This window comes from Exophiala xenobiotica, assembly GCF_000835505.1.
Source record: "Exophiala xenobiotica strain CBS 118157 unplaced genomic scaffold supercont1.5, whole genome shotgun sequence".
Classification (NCBI taxonomy): domain Eukaryota; kingdom Fungi; phylum Ascomycota; class Eurotiomycetes; order Chaetothyriales; family Herpotrichiellaceae; genus Exophiala; species Exophiala xenobiotica.
Genome location: NW_013562490.1, coordinates 2,323,771 through 2,335,566, shown reverse-complemented (window position 1 = coordinate 2,335,566; position 11,796 = coordinate 2,323,771). Strand labels below are relative to the sequence as shown.

Here is an 11,796-nt window from a genome sequence, read left to right as displayed (position 1 = left end):
AAGTTGGTGATCTCTCAATCACGCTACGAGTTGCATATATCAACCATTCGGTCCGTAAGTTAGAAGTCAGAATTCGCCGTGTGCCGAACGTTAAGAAGACTTGTAGGAAATGGTATTTCTATCATTTTCTCACATGATCTCCAGATTTTAGCTGTCACTAACTAACATGTACGGAATGCGACATGTTTTCCCGCATCCTTCTCCTTCTCCCAATAATGTGGAAAGAAACCAATATCTACCAGTATGTCCCTTTTCCCTCCTGTGATTCGCCATCCACATTTCCGACTGTGGACGACGCTCACAATCCAGATATATGTCAAACCCGTAGATACTTGCCAGGTTTCAAAACATTGTAACACCCGGACACCAGACAAGCCTGAAGACTTAACACGAAAAGCCACACTCATTACATCGTGAACACGTAAATAAGATAGATCCGCTTCCAGCTCATACGCTGAACCACTCGCAGATGCAATTCGATCCCAACTGCTCTGTCATATCTGATCGTGGACGAACCGCCCTTCTCGATGGAGAAGTCGACTGCGGCGCGTACTCGCTCTCATCGATCGTTACCGTCGGTACAGTTGGAATAGGCATGATTTGCCAGTTATTGAGAACCTGCATCTGTTGACAATATGGCGGCACATTGCTGCCGGGCTTGCGCTTCTGTACCATCTTGACCAGTTTGGGAAAATTTGATGAGCTGTCCGAGCCCCGACGTCGTACTTTTGAACCGTCCCAATAGCCATCCGACGTCTTCTCGCTAGGAGCGGACGTGGTTTGACTAGGGTAATTTTTGGACGATTGTGTTGCTGGCGGGGTATACATTGGAGAGCCATAGGGGCTACTGGAAGCGCCAGAAGAAGATTGTGGAGGTGGGCCCGTTTGCATGCTGGACGCAGCTGTGGTTGTCGCACTCGAAGCATTGTTGTCCATGTCTTGGCCTAGGAATATCCAAAACTCGCTGATGGTAGAGTTCCAGAAACAGAACCATGGCTGCTCCCCAATGCTGAGTAAAGTGGACATCCAGTCAGGTTCGTTCGCCTTGTCGGCGCCTCTCTTCGACAGCTGCGAGATAGACACCGACCTTTTCGTGCCCGCGTCAGAAGGACTGATCGCATCACTAGGAACTGAATATCTGTGTTAGTTCCTCAAATGGCCCGTTCTGATGACTCGAAGTACTCACAAATCACTATCTTATCGAATAGTGCACTGAAGAATAACGCGACACCAAGTTCATCATCATCCTTGTCCATGAAGGGTTTCAACCCAAAAGAGCTGCCATTGAAATCGGGTGGCTGCGGCCCATATCTGAACAGCTGAGGTCGTAGTGAATAATCGTCGAAAGCGACTGACAAGAGTGGACCTCCCTGGTCAATGCTTTCAAAAACACTAATTCCAAGCTTCGCTTTGTTCATGCAATCCCAGACGTTTGAAAGAGCGGGATTAACCACGCAAGTATCGACTTGATCAGTCTGATTCAGAGGTATCGTCCAGTGTCCGGTCGGACAAGGCGGCGTGGTTGGCCCGGTGGAAGCCGGATCGGCATCAAGCCAAACTGTCGTGGTCGCACTTGCAGCAGATCTAGGTCAAAGTCAGTCAAGTACAAGCAACAATCCGATGTCGAACATACGCAGCAGCTCGCTGTGCTCCTTTCTGGTTTCCTACTACTCCTCCAATGACACCGCCAAGGACTGCCGCTAGGCAGACAACCACCATCAGTATTATCCAAGTCCATACAGGCAAGCCGCAACATATTCGCCTCAATCTCTTTTGTACCAAACCCTCTTTCCGAGCCACTTCATCTGTAGATGCTCCAGCTCCAACGGCCGTCAGTTCCACGTCCGAGGCTGAAGTGGCCGCAGCGGGTGGAACGAGTGGAGCAGATCTTGAATCCTGACTGGGGCTAACCGCTTGTTGTTCAAGTGTTGCCATGTCGCCCTTGGCAATGACATTGTCGGCGTATCGGCTGTACGGGGGTAATTGTTCGACATGTCCGTCACTCCCTATTATATCCCCAACTTCGTCTCCTGATGAGCTCGAGCCGAGTACTGGAAAGCCTACGGCTACATGCGTATCTGCCATGTCTTCTTCCGGTACTGTATTTTGAGGGTACATGGAATATGGATGTTCGGGACCCCCATTGGATAACGGTCGTTCGATTGGTCTTATGGTTGATTCGCTTGCGATGCTCGAAGCGCGAGTCATCTGAGTGTACATGCCATATGGTTGGCTAGGAGCTGTTGGCCCTCGGTAAGGGCTCTGACTTCGAGGTATGGAGAATCTGGATGATGTCGATAGGGTTCTTCGGCTGTCTGCCATAGAACGCGAGGAGGTAGATACGGCTCGGTGAGGATCGGCGGATTGATCGGCAGTGGATTTTCTGTTGGAGACGAAGGGATAGTTGAGGCTGAGACGATGTCCTGGAAGTCCAGAGGGAAGATACTCCCGAGTGTGACCTCGTAGATTGCCGTTGAGGTCGAGGCTCAGCTCCTCGGGCCGGTTGTCAATTGAGTCGATTGAGTCAATTGGTCTGAGGTCAAATGAAAAGTCAGCAGGGTCGATGGCGTAGTCGTCACTGAAAACGTTTGGGTTTGGTATGTCGTTAGATGACCTCCTCAGCGTGTTTTCATCTCCCATTGATGAAGAACTGGTCAAGTTGGGAGGTCGGCGCGCCATCGAGGCGCAGCGCCACCCCTTTCAGCTTATGATGCCAGATATCGCGAGCAACGAGCCGTTCGGGGTTTGGATGAGGACACTCGCGTAAAAGATGTAGAATTCGAGGTTAGGGAGGTATCAGTGTGAATGAGGTACGGAACGCAGGAGGTGAAGTCTCTGAGGGTCGCCAGGTGATGATGGGTGGTTCACTTTAGCCTGGCTTAGTTCCTCACGAGCGAGCCTGGTTAACCCGGCGCAAAAGGCTTGGCACTAACCCGGGTGGCCCAGCGTGCCCAGGCCCAAACCGGTCCCATGTGCCGACAGAGTTTGGGGGTCGATCTTTTCCTGCTTGACACTTTGGCTAACTCATGAGACTTGATAAGCCCGAGCACGGCCTGAGCCGACGATTTTATGCCTGTTTGCATACCTAGTTGTGTGACTGGGAGGGAGGTATTGCTGCTTCCCTTTCATGATCGATTCTTGTAAGAATGGCGGCCGCCGCGGAGGTGCAAGCCCTGCTACGCTTTTTGACCAAAGATGCCAAAATTCCACTGGCTGAAGCAATGCCCAAGATCAACCTCCTTCGAAAACAGCAATTGAACACTCCAGAGAATATCTCAACAGCCAATCAAGCTGCTCTCAAATCTGTCTTTACTGATGATAAAGTGCTCAAGCAAGTTCTCGCTGCCGCCAAGAGGGTGTGTAATCCTAAGAAACGCACATTGGCGCAGGCAGGGTCTCTTAGTTCGAAACGCGTGAAAACAGGGTCAGATGTAGTAGACGATGAATCCGCTGTTGAATTGCCGGAGACCGCTCTTCCCCTCGACGAGATCGAACACATGACAGTCGAGACCAATCGAGCTCCTCTATTCCTAGCCTTTACGATTGCCGTCCTGGCCTACACTCATTCTGAGCAACCATTGTCAAGCCGATGGAGCCTGGCGCAGGCGGTTGTGAGTGCAGGCGCTCAAAGTAAGGCGAAATATCTTGGAATCACCCCCGGCCCAACGGCGGAGGAGGATGGGTGGGCCCAGGGCCAGCCAAAAGTGAAGATCATGGGCAGGGAGGTTGCGGTCATGCGAAGACATGTTGTGTCTCAGAGCGAAGAGGCGCCGAGCACTCCAGCCACTGCGTTCTGGGGCCTCGACCTCGAAGCGCTTCGCAGATCGAATGGTCCTTTGATCGGAGGTAAAGATGGCCATAGACAAGACGGTCCTCCCATCCATAAGCCTTCCGCAGCGCGAAATTACCTTTTGAAGTCAATGATTGTGGTTGATTCTGGGGAGTCAACGACTGAGAAAGAGGGGGAGAAGTCCAAACAGGCAAAGAAGTCCACCCCAAAAGACATGGCCAGCAAGAGAGAGGCGGCTGCGGCGATCATGCTCAAAGCTATCGACACTGTCTGCCAGAGTTGGGCTTCTTCACTAAGCAAGGAAGAGTTGGATCAAAGAGCTCAAACATGGTATGTACGTGTGAGGCCCGATGTTGAGTACGGCCAGGCAGGCTGGGGACAGAGAGGAAAGGTGCAGCTTAAAGACATACTGAAATTGAAGAAGGAGTGACAGGAAAATCAACGCGGTACACATTCGAATTTGTCGAGCTTGACTCGATTTCGATGTCATTTGCACGATGGTATAGTCAATCGACCATGAATCAACGCCAGCGCCCCAATTGGGTTTGCGCGGAGCAAAGTGGTGGGACAACCAAGAAGACCGCACACAACCCGACCCAGCTTATATCTGGTCGACTACTGCCCGCCAGCACTATTCTGATCCGTTTTCTTGCCCGCGTTCTTTGGCCCTACGTCGCCTGCAAGGGTCAGTCTCCGCAGCAGTCTCATGGAGGGATGAACTCACCACTCCAGAAGGATTTATCGACCTTGTTATCTTCCTCACTGAGCTGATTGACCGATCTCTCGTGTCTCTGCTCCATCTCCTCATTGTGCTTCCTCACTTCAGGGTCATCTTTCTCGGCTGCTGAATCGGGGCGATGAATAGCTGGGCTTCCGCCCTTGCTTGTGGTTTCAGAACTGCCTGATGATTGTGTCTGGGAAGAGTTCGAGGATGACGCAGTGCCCTTTTTGGCTGGAGCTTCTGGACCAGGATGCTCGAGATTGGCCTTAGGGTTCGGCTGGTCCTGTCCCTGCTGCATGCCTGATTGCTCATTGCCATAAGACTGATGTGCGAGTCTTCTCGGCTGGGTGGAAGAAGAGAGAAGAGGGACATGGCGTGAAGCTCGTGGAGCTCTGGAGGCCAGACGTAGAATTGGCTGCATTGCGGCAACTCTGATGGTATGTCTGGTGTGGTAATGATTTTATGACTGGGAGATCGCGAGTGCTACAGATTGGTTTGGAAGAAAGTCTTGTAGGAGTCTCGCAGTTTGCAATGTCCGCTCAGCTTCAGAATCAAACTGTCATACAAAGCGTCGGGATCTGAACCCATCGATGCAAGTTGCTATGACCTCACTTTATGCCAAGCCTAGAGGTACCCCTTCGGGACTAGCGTCTTACCTGTACTTTTCACAGTGACTTCATTCCAGCTCAGATTCCCCAATTTACACTGGGTGATTGATGCATTTATTTGGCGCTCATATTCTAGGAACAGACCTAAGGTTGTACTTTAGCTGCTGCATGGTGTTCTAAGTTCAGCCTGCACAAGATTTTGTAGCGTGAACGACTGAAAATTGACGGAATAGTCACTCCACGCTATGACGTACAAAAGACGTCTTCTAACGTGCTGTTTCCCCCGCAAATCGCGTCAGAGGACATCGTCACGGTGTTCCAGTCAAGAAATCTTTCGCCTCTCACCCTCTGCCTTGCCTCTTGCCTTTATGTTTCGCACGGACTTGATCTCCGTATGATTGACTGGCCATTTCGGAAGCTGGAGCCTTGAGAAACGAAAGACCACTTCACTCGCCTAGTACTGCCACTACTTGTCACTGCTTCCTTGCCTTGGGTCTGTCGCGCCGCACTTGCACGAGGCAGCTCCCCCGATCGTCAACAAAAAGTGAAGACTCTCTGACGTCAAGTGGTCGGCACAACCACATCTGTCCCTTCTTCCTTCTCTCGACCTTTTTGTTTTCTTCTACATTTCCACCATCAAACTCTCCCTTCTCTAACCTTTCCTCATCCATACCCTTAAGAGAACCATCAATCAGCCATGAAGTTCTCTTTCTCCAAATTCCTCGTCGTGGCACTTGCTTCGACCGAGGTCGCTGTAGCCAGCACTTGGTTTGGAAAGACAGGTATGCCCGCTCACTTTCATCTCTCACATTGACCGGAAGTTGACTTCATCACAGCCTACAACAAATGGCATGAGACCGAACTTGAGCGTTGGCTCTCCGACCACGATGTCCCCTACCCGACTCCCGCAGACAGAAAAGACCTCGAAAACCTCGTCAAAGAAAATTGGCAAGCTAAGGTTGTTGACCCGGTTGCTGCAACTGGTGACAAGGCCAACGAGCACTATGGCAGTGTCAAGGATTGGATCTTCGATAGGTGAGATTTCCTTTTTAGAGATCCATTCGAACCCTCCACTAATGAAAACAGCTGGAGCGAATCTTCTCTCAAGTCTTTCCTCGATCACCACGGCATTCCTGCTCCTCAGCCACGAACCAGAGATAGCCTTCTAGCCACTGTCCGTCACAACTACGAAGCCATCGCAAAGAAGGCTGGCGAATACTATCATTATCCCGGCGACTGGTTGTACTCCTCTTGGTCCGAATCTGATCTCAAGGAATACCTCGACGAGCGTGGCATCCCCGTCCCTCAACCATACACTCGTGACAAGCTTATTGCTCACGTCCGACGCAATGCTCGACTGGCTTCCCTCAAGAGTGCTTCGGCTGCTTCGGCTGCCAGCGCTTCCTACTCCAGCGGTGTCTCCCAAGCGAGCAAGTCTGCAGCAAGCGCTCAGGCCAGTCTTAGCGATGCTCTCTTCGACGCGTGGTCCGACAGCAAGTTGAAAGAATTCCTGGACAGCCACGGTGTTCCTGTTCCACAGGGCAGCAAGAAGAATGAGCTGGTCGCTTTGGCTCGTAAACATCGTGCTGAGCTTGAAGGCAAGGCCTCTTCCGCTTCTGGGTCTGCCGCTTCCGCCCTTGGTGCTGCCACATCCTCCGCAGGCAATGAATTCGCCAAAGCTACCGATGATGCCTCTCTTATGGCTGATGATGCCTTTGAAAAAGCAATCGGCACCTGGTCGGAGTCTCGTCTCAAGGCTTACCTCGACTCGCGTGGTGTTCCAGTTCCCCAGGGCAGCAAGCGTGACGAGCTTCTGGCGCAAGTCCGATTGAACAAGCACAAGGCTGCCACTGGCTGGTCTGCATGGACATTTGATACTTGGACTGTTGACAACCTCCGAAAGTACCTCGAATCCCATGGGAAGAAGGCCAAGAAGTACGCCAACGCCAACCGTGATGAACTCCTCAAGCAGGCTCAGGACCAATATGCTTCTGCCTCCAAGTCGGGCGGTAGCGGCTATGCTTCTGTCACTAGCTATCTTGCTCAACAGACCGATGCTGCCAAGGACACTGCTTTCGATACTTGGTCTGACAGTGACTTGAAGTCTTATCTCGACAGCTACGGCGTCCCCAACTACCAAGGCTCAACCACCAACGAACTCCGAGCACTAGCCAAGAAGCAAGCCAATTACTTCCGATACGGCACCACCTCTCCGACAGGATCCATCTTTGAACAAATCAAGAGCAGCTTCCAATGGCTCCTTGGTCAAGCCCGAGGTACAGCTGCCTCTGCAGGTGCACGTGCTGCTGCTACTGGTAGCTCTGCTGCTAGCCAGGCTTCCAAGAGTGCCACAGACAGTGCCTCTAGTGCCAGCTCTGCTGCCAGCCAGGCTTCCAAGAGTGCTACAAATAGTGCCTCTAGTGCCAGCTCAGCGGCTAGCCAGGCTTCCAAGAGTGCCAGCAAGAGTGCTTCCAGCGTCAAGAATGAATTGTAAGGCGGAAGGTGAAATGAGTGAATCTGGATTCTAAACTCGATACCCTGGTGATGGAGGTCATGGTCGACATGGGAAGACAAGGAGAGTCGGCGTGATTGATTGATCAACGATTACCGTATTTACGGACCGCGAAAGGGATTGGCTGGTAACGGTCTTATGCACTGTATCTCTAGAGCTGAATAGCTACGAATAGCAATACCACGAACAGAAAAGTATGTTGATTATTATCCCTAGTTTGTATTTTGCGCGTTTTCTCTATGTTGTCGATCTGCAGGATCCTTGTGGTAGATCTTTTAATGGAAATCCGTCTTCTTGAATGGCACCAATTTGCCCACTACGAGGTACTAAGTCAAAAAGCATGTCAGCATTGTCCGGAAAATTCATCTCACACGCTAACGGCACCTGTGGCATTGATTCTGTGCATGTGTAGCTGAAGGGTATGCGTGTGGTTCTGAAGGAGGAAGAGCGCATATATGGGTATTTTTGTGCTGGGGCCCTGCGTACCTTCTCGTCGAAACGCTCAATCCAGCCCTTCAGATTCTCCAGCTGCTCGGGGGGGAGATCATCGCAGGGATCCAAGGGTCCGTCGAGGTCCTTAGTCAACATATCCTCGTCGAAGGATTGGCATGCGAGGCCGCGTGTGGCATCGCGGCCGGCGAAGTTCTCGTACGGACCGCCAGGCCCGTAGAAGTTGCGCCCGGAAGTCACGTCGTAGACTTTGCCGCGCACGGCCAGGTACACGGGCGCAGAGTCTTTGCCATTGTTCTTGAGCAGGGTGCGCGGTGTGTAAGTCTGAAAGACGATGGGCGCGGGACCTTTGGGGAGCGAGGGCGGTGTAGAGGGTCGCAGGCGGAAGTAGAGCAGGGCCAGGAACGCGAGGAGGAGGGTGAGGTTCAGCGGCGTGGCCAGTGCGTAGCTAGAGGTATAGCAAAGCAGTTGTCAGTGAGGTGGTTTTCAATGGGAAGGAGGAAACGAGAAGAGGGCGAGGGTGGAGGGAGGCCCGCGATAGACACCAGCACCAGGGCTGGCTCTGCGCTGAGTAACGGGATTTTCGGGCTGGTTGCAAGTCTTGAGACGGAGAACAATTGAGGAGTTGACGCACAAGGACTCGCGCATTTCTTGGTTGTGAGCTTGGATTTCTGGGGGCACCGGTTAGCTGTGTGTGAGTGAGAGAGGTGAAGGTGGGGGGAAGGAGCGCATGAGATATACCTGGTGGGAGGTCCGTCATGTTGACCGCGTATGTGACGTGAAGATGAAAGAGGCTGTGATGTGCTGGAAATCCGTCTCGATAAATTTCGGCCTCTGTTTTAGACGGAGTGAGATGAGGACGTGAGATTTTGTCTGAAGAAGATGATGAGAAGTGCAGAGTAGTCCCGAGGATGGTGGAGGGAAACACATCGAAGGTGGTGGGGTACGTGGGTACTCTAACTTACTTCCCAGAGCCTTGGGAGGCACTGGGAGGCAACGGAGGGCTACCGAGGACTACTGTACTTCTGGGCCCGCAACATCGGGTCATCTTTTCAGGCTCTTTATGCAGCAGTGGCTTTGGGGCTACTAGGCCAGCATCAATGTCGGTCAAATCTCATGACGCAGGAGGACGCTGATGATGCTAAGCTCGGCCATGCAGGTTCTAGCGACTGGGCTTCGGTCGTCACAGCGAATGCGTCGGGCACACCGCAAGACGACTCAAAAAGGGCATGCGAGAAGTCAGTGCAGCCTTGTCCGCACTCGCACCACACTGGTTACGCCTGTTCGGGACCAGTGTACCGTCGACTTTGAGATCATGCAAAGGATAGGCATGGCTTGCATTTACAGCAATACATGCTCGCTGAGACTATGCTCAAGCATCTAAGATTCATTGAGATGATAACGTAATCCAATGTTAGACTCAACATGATCCATCGAGAATCATCTCACCCTGTTCACCAACCCTTTAACGCCTTCCAGGCTCCGTCTAAGCACTTGCGCAAGCACGTCTTTCGTACTTCGCACTCCATTTCTGGCTGTAAATATGGCGCCCCAGACCGCTACAATGAGACCGAACAGCTTCAAGATCCGGCCGAGTTGCAATTTGATGAGCCCTTTGCGAGTGTACTTCACGTTCCAATGATTCCATCTCGGAAACATACATCTCAGCGTGAAGTCGATCTGCGTGCGCGGGTAGACGGTCGAGTTCCACCCATCCTCGCCGACATACCAGGAGCGGCAACCACCAGACATGAAAACGCTGTTCTTGAGCTGGGCTTGCAGATCGGATGTCCATTTGCGCTCGGCCGACTCTTTGACCTCGTAAGTATCAATTTCGCCTCGGAGGATGGGACCGATGAATTTGAGTGAGTAATTGACCATGTTCTCGCTGGCGAGGATGACGCTGCTGTGACCGGTGGCAGTGTTGGGTCCGAAGATCATGAAGAAGTTGGGAAAGCCGTCCATGGCAGTGCCCATATACGCTTGGGCACCACCTCTTTCGGCCCAGGTCTTGTACAAAGATCGGCCATTGCGGCCGGTCACGTCGAGCGGGTGAAGCCATTGATTGGTATCGTACCCATTAGCCATAATAATCACGTCGGCTGGGACGGTGCGGGCTTCCGTGGGCACCTTCGACTCGGTTTTCGACATAGGTGGGTAGTACCGTCCAGGACCTAGCGTCACTGACCGAGGTTGAATCGAAGTGATTGGCAGACTGGTAATCTCAACATTCGGTTCGTGCAAGCTCTTGAACCATCCCTCATCCACGACACGACGCTTGCAGAAGACTTCGTAGTCTGGCGTGAGGAGCTCGTGGTATTCCTCTGGTACTGTCTTTCGAAGATAGCGGAGAAGTTCTTCAGCTTTCTTCTTCCGTCGTTGACGCGCCGCTTCAGATGGAGTGAACAGGCTGATGAATTCGGCCTCGATCATTGTGAAAAAGAGCTTGCGAAACCCGTTCTGGAAGCCAGGAACATGCTGGCATAGCCACGGAATCCATCTCGCGTAGAAGGCTCGGGCTTCTTCAGGCAGAAATGGGACTGCCCAGGGTGGAGATCGCATAAGTTGAGTGACATGCTTCGCACCAGATTCGGGCTTGATCAATTGTGGCATCACCTGGCCAGCACTGCAACCGGTGCCAATGACAATGACTTCTTTGCCCTGCAAGTTCAACCCGGGTTTCCAGCGGGCGGTGTGGACGATCTCGCCCTCGAAAGTCTCGATGCCAGGAACAGCCAGAGGGGGTTTGGGCTCGACGAGGCCTCCGACAGCGCTGACCACGACCTTTGCCCGAACGGTTTCTGTGTACAAGACTGACGAGTCTTCTCCCTTCTCTTTCTCTAGTGCTTTCCGCTCATACGTGGCCAAGTCCCCGATGCCCGGTGCTAGGTGTTCAAGGACGACTTCCCATTCTTCATCACCGTCTATCCAGCGCGCGGTCTTGACTGATGTGTCGAACTGGATCTTGTCCAGGATTCGGAACTTCTCGCACGTATCATAGAGGTAGCGGATGATTTCTCTGCCGGAAGGAAAGAAGGTCGTCCAGTAGGGGTTCTGGTTGAAGGAGTATGAATATAGAATAGCCGGTCTACATAGCAAACGTCAGAATAGCTGCACCGGGGACGGGTGGTGAGGCGTACACGTCGCAAGCAATACCGGGATATTGGTTCGCTTGCCAAGTGCCTCCTAATCCTGACTTCCGCTCAAAGATGCGGAACTGGTCAAAGCCAAGGACTGAACGTAATCTGGAGCCCATAGCGATGCCTGACTCTCCGGCCCCGATGATCAGGACCGGGTAGTAGGTGTATCCAGCTTTGTCTGCCTCTCCGACATGGCGGATATGGTCCATCCTGTTCGTCATGGCGCGTAGTGGTAATGAACAACAATGCGAGCGAGATGGTCGAGTATGGACTAGAGAAGCAAGGCCAAAAAGGAAGAGTATGAGGACGTGGGCGGCTTATACAATCAAAAGGACGACAGGAGCAGCAATATAAGGGTGGACGATGATACCATGTCTCCGTCTGAAGGCCTAACGATACCTGCTCGTATTTCGTACGACAACGCGAACCCCCCGGATTGACATGAGTGACATGGCATGGATAACAGCAAACAATGCACGAATCGCCGAGGTAGTTCTTAATGGTACTCGTACAGAGGGGAGAACATGTCGAGTCAGCAACCGAGTTGCAGATCAGGATATTATTGTATGACCGGT

At 52.3% G+C, this 11,796-nt stretch overlaps 6 protein-coding genes across 9 annotated transcripts; 2 read left to right on the top strand and 4 right to left on the bottom strand.

The window, feature by feature from the left end:
- Nucleotides 1–105: 105 nt before the first annotated feature.
- On the bottom strand, nt 106–2,852 carry PV05_08645 (uncharacterized protein). Its single transcript, XM_013458176.1, has 3 exons — nt 1,634–2,852; nt 1,187–1,584; nt 106–1,130 (listed from the first exon to the last, which is right to left on the bottom strand). Exons 1-3 carry the CDS (start codon nt 2,677–2,679, stop codon nt 448–450), a joined length of 2,127 nt encoding a protein of 708 aa, XP_013313630.1. The 5' UTR covers nt 2,680–2,852; the 3' UTR covers nt 106–447.
- A 199-nt stretch (nt 2,853–3,051) lies between these two features.
- On the top strand, nt 3,052–5,080 carry PV05_08644 (uncharacterized protein). The gene has a single exon (XM_013458175.1). It carries the CDS (start codon nt 3,147–3,149, stop codon nt 4,218–4,220), a length of 1,074 nt encoding a protein of 357 aa, XP_013313629.1. The 5' UTR covers nt 3,052–3,146; the 3' UTR covers nt 4,221–5,080.
- Nucleotides 4,221–5,213, bottom strand: PV05_08643. Of its 2 annotated transcripts, XM_013458173.1 has the most exons (3): nt 5,168–5,213; nt 4,515–5,029; nt 4,221–4,467 (listed from the first exon to the last, which is right to left on the bottom strand). In XM_013458173.1, the coding sequence occupies exons 2-3, from the start codon at nt 4,930–4,932 to the stop codon at nt 4,406–4,408; spliced, it is 480 nt and encodes a 159-aa protein (XP_013313627.1). In that variant the 5' UTR covers nt 4,933–5,029; nt 5,168–5,213; the 3' UTR covers nt 4,221–4,405. The 2 variants fall into 2 exon arrangements, with proteins under 2 accessions (XP_013313627.1, XP_013313628.1); XM_013458174.1 differs by having other exon boundaries at nt 4,515–5,213.
- A 243-nt stretch (nt 5,214–5,456) lies between these two features.
- Nucleotides 5,457–7,846, top strand: PV05_08642. Of its 2 annotated transcripts, XM_013458171.1 has the most exons (4): nt 5,457–5,901; nt 5,956–6,154; nt 6,206–7,454; nt 7,563–7,846. In XM_013458171.1, exons 1-4 carry the CDS (start codon nt 5,817–5,819, stop codon nt 7,611–7,613), a joined length of 1,584 nt encoding a protein of 527 aa, XP_013313625.1. In that variant the 5' UTR covers nt 5,457–5,816; the 3' UTR covers nt 7,614–7,846. The 2 variants fall into 2 exon arrangements, with proteins under 2 accessions (XP_013313625.1, XP_013313626.1); XM_013458172.1 differs by having other exon boundaries at nt 6,206–7,846.
- PV05_08641 lies at nt 7,810–8,979 on the bottom strand. Of its 2 annotated transcripts, XM_013458169.1 has the most exons (4): nt 8,823–8,979; nt 8,716–8,752; nt 8,118–8,529; nt 7,810–7,957 (listed from the first exon to the last, which is right to left on the bottom strand). In XM_013458169.1, exons 1-4 carry the CDS (start codon nt 8,839–8,841, stop codon nt 7,907–7,909), a joined length of 519 nt encoding a protein of 172 aa, XP_013313623.1. In that variant the 5' UTR covers nt 8,842–8,979; the 3' UTR covers nt 7,810–7,906. The 2 variants fall into 2 exon arrangements, with proteins under 2 accessions (XP_013313623.1, XP_013313624.1); XM_013458170.1 differs by having other exon boundaries at nt 7,810–8,529.
- A 414-nt stretch (nt 8,980–9,393) lies between these two features.
- PV05_08640 (uncharacterized protein) lies at nt 9,394–11,700 on the bottom strand. Its single transcript, XM_013458168.1, has 2 exons — nt 11,222–11,700; nt 9,394–11,169 (listed from the first exon to the last, which is right to left on the bottom strand). Exons 1-2 carry the CDS (start codon nt 11,440–11,442, stop codon nt 9,522–9,524), a joined length of 1,869 nt encoding a protein of 622 aa, XP_013313622.1. The 5' UTR covers nt 11,443–11,700; the 3' UTR covers nt 9,394–9,521.
- Between the last annotated feature and the right edge of the window lie 96 nt (nt 11,701–11,796).

What these genes read in the sequence shown, in the direction of transcription:
- PV05_08645 (XM_013458176.1), bottom strand. Translation starts at nt 2,679, where the DNA reads ATGGCGCGCCGACCTCCCAACTTGACCAGTTCTTCATCAATGGGAGAT. An exon ending in GGAGCACAGCGAGCTGCTGC is followed by an intron (nt 1,585 to 1,633) that starts GTATGTTCGACA and finishes ACTTTGACCTAG; the next exon opens with ATCTGCTGCAAGTGCGACCA. An exon ending in ATTCGATAAGATAGTGATTT is followed by an intron (nt 1,131 to 1,186) that starts GTGAGTACTTCG and finishes ACAGATATTCAG; the next exon opens with TTCCTAGTGATGCGATCAGT.
- PV05_08640 (XM_013458168.1), bottom strand. Translation starts at nt 11,442, where the DNA reads ATGACGAACAGGATGGACCATATCCGCCATGTCGGAGAGGCAGACAAA. An exon ending in CCCGGTATTGCTTGCGACGT is followed by an intron (nt 11,170 to 11,221) that starts GTACGCCTCACC and finishes TTTGCTATGTAG; the next exon opens with ACCGGCTATTCTATATTCAT.
- PV05_08641 (XM_013458170.1), bottom strand. An exon ending in CAAGAAATGCGCGAGTCCTT is followed by an intron (nt 8,530 to 8,715) that starts GTGCGTCAACTC and finishes CTATACCTCTAG; the next exon opens with CTACGCACTGGCCACGCCGC.
- PV05_08643 (XM_013458174.1), bottom strand. Translation starts at nt 4,932, where the DNA reads ATGCAGCCAATTCTACGTCTGGCCTCCAGAGCTCCACGAGCTTCACGC. An exon ending in CGATAAATCCTTCTGGAGTG is followed by an intron (nt 4,468 to 4,514) that starts GTGAGTTCATCC and finishes TGACCCTTGCAG; the next exon opens with GCGACGTAGGGCCAAAGAAC.
- PV05_08644 (XM_013458175.1), top strand. Translation starts at nt 3,147, where the DNA reads ATGGCGGCCGCCGCGGAGGTGCAAGCCCTGCTACGCTTTTTGACCAAA.
- PV05_08642 (XM_013458172.1), top strand. Translation starts at nt 5,817, where the DNA reads ATGAAGTTCTCTTTCTCCAAATTCCTCGTCGTGGCACTTGCTTCGACC. An exon ending in CACTTGGTTTGGAAAGACAG is followed by an intron (nt 5,902 to 5,955) that starts GTATGCCCGCTC and finishes ACTTCATCACAG; the next exon opens with CCTACAACAAATGGCATGAG. An exon ending in AAGGATTGGATCTTCGATAG is followed by an intron (nt 6,155 to 6,205) that starts GTGAGATTTCCT and finishes TAATGAAAACAG; the next exon opens with CTGGAGCGAATCTTCTCTCA.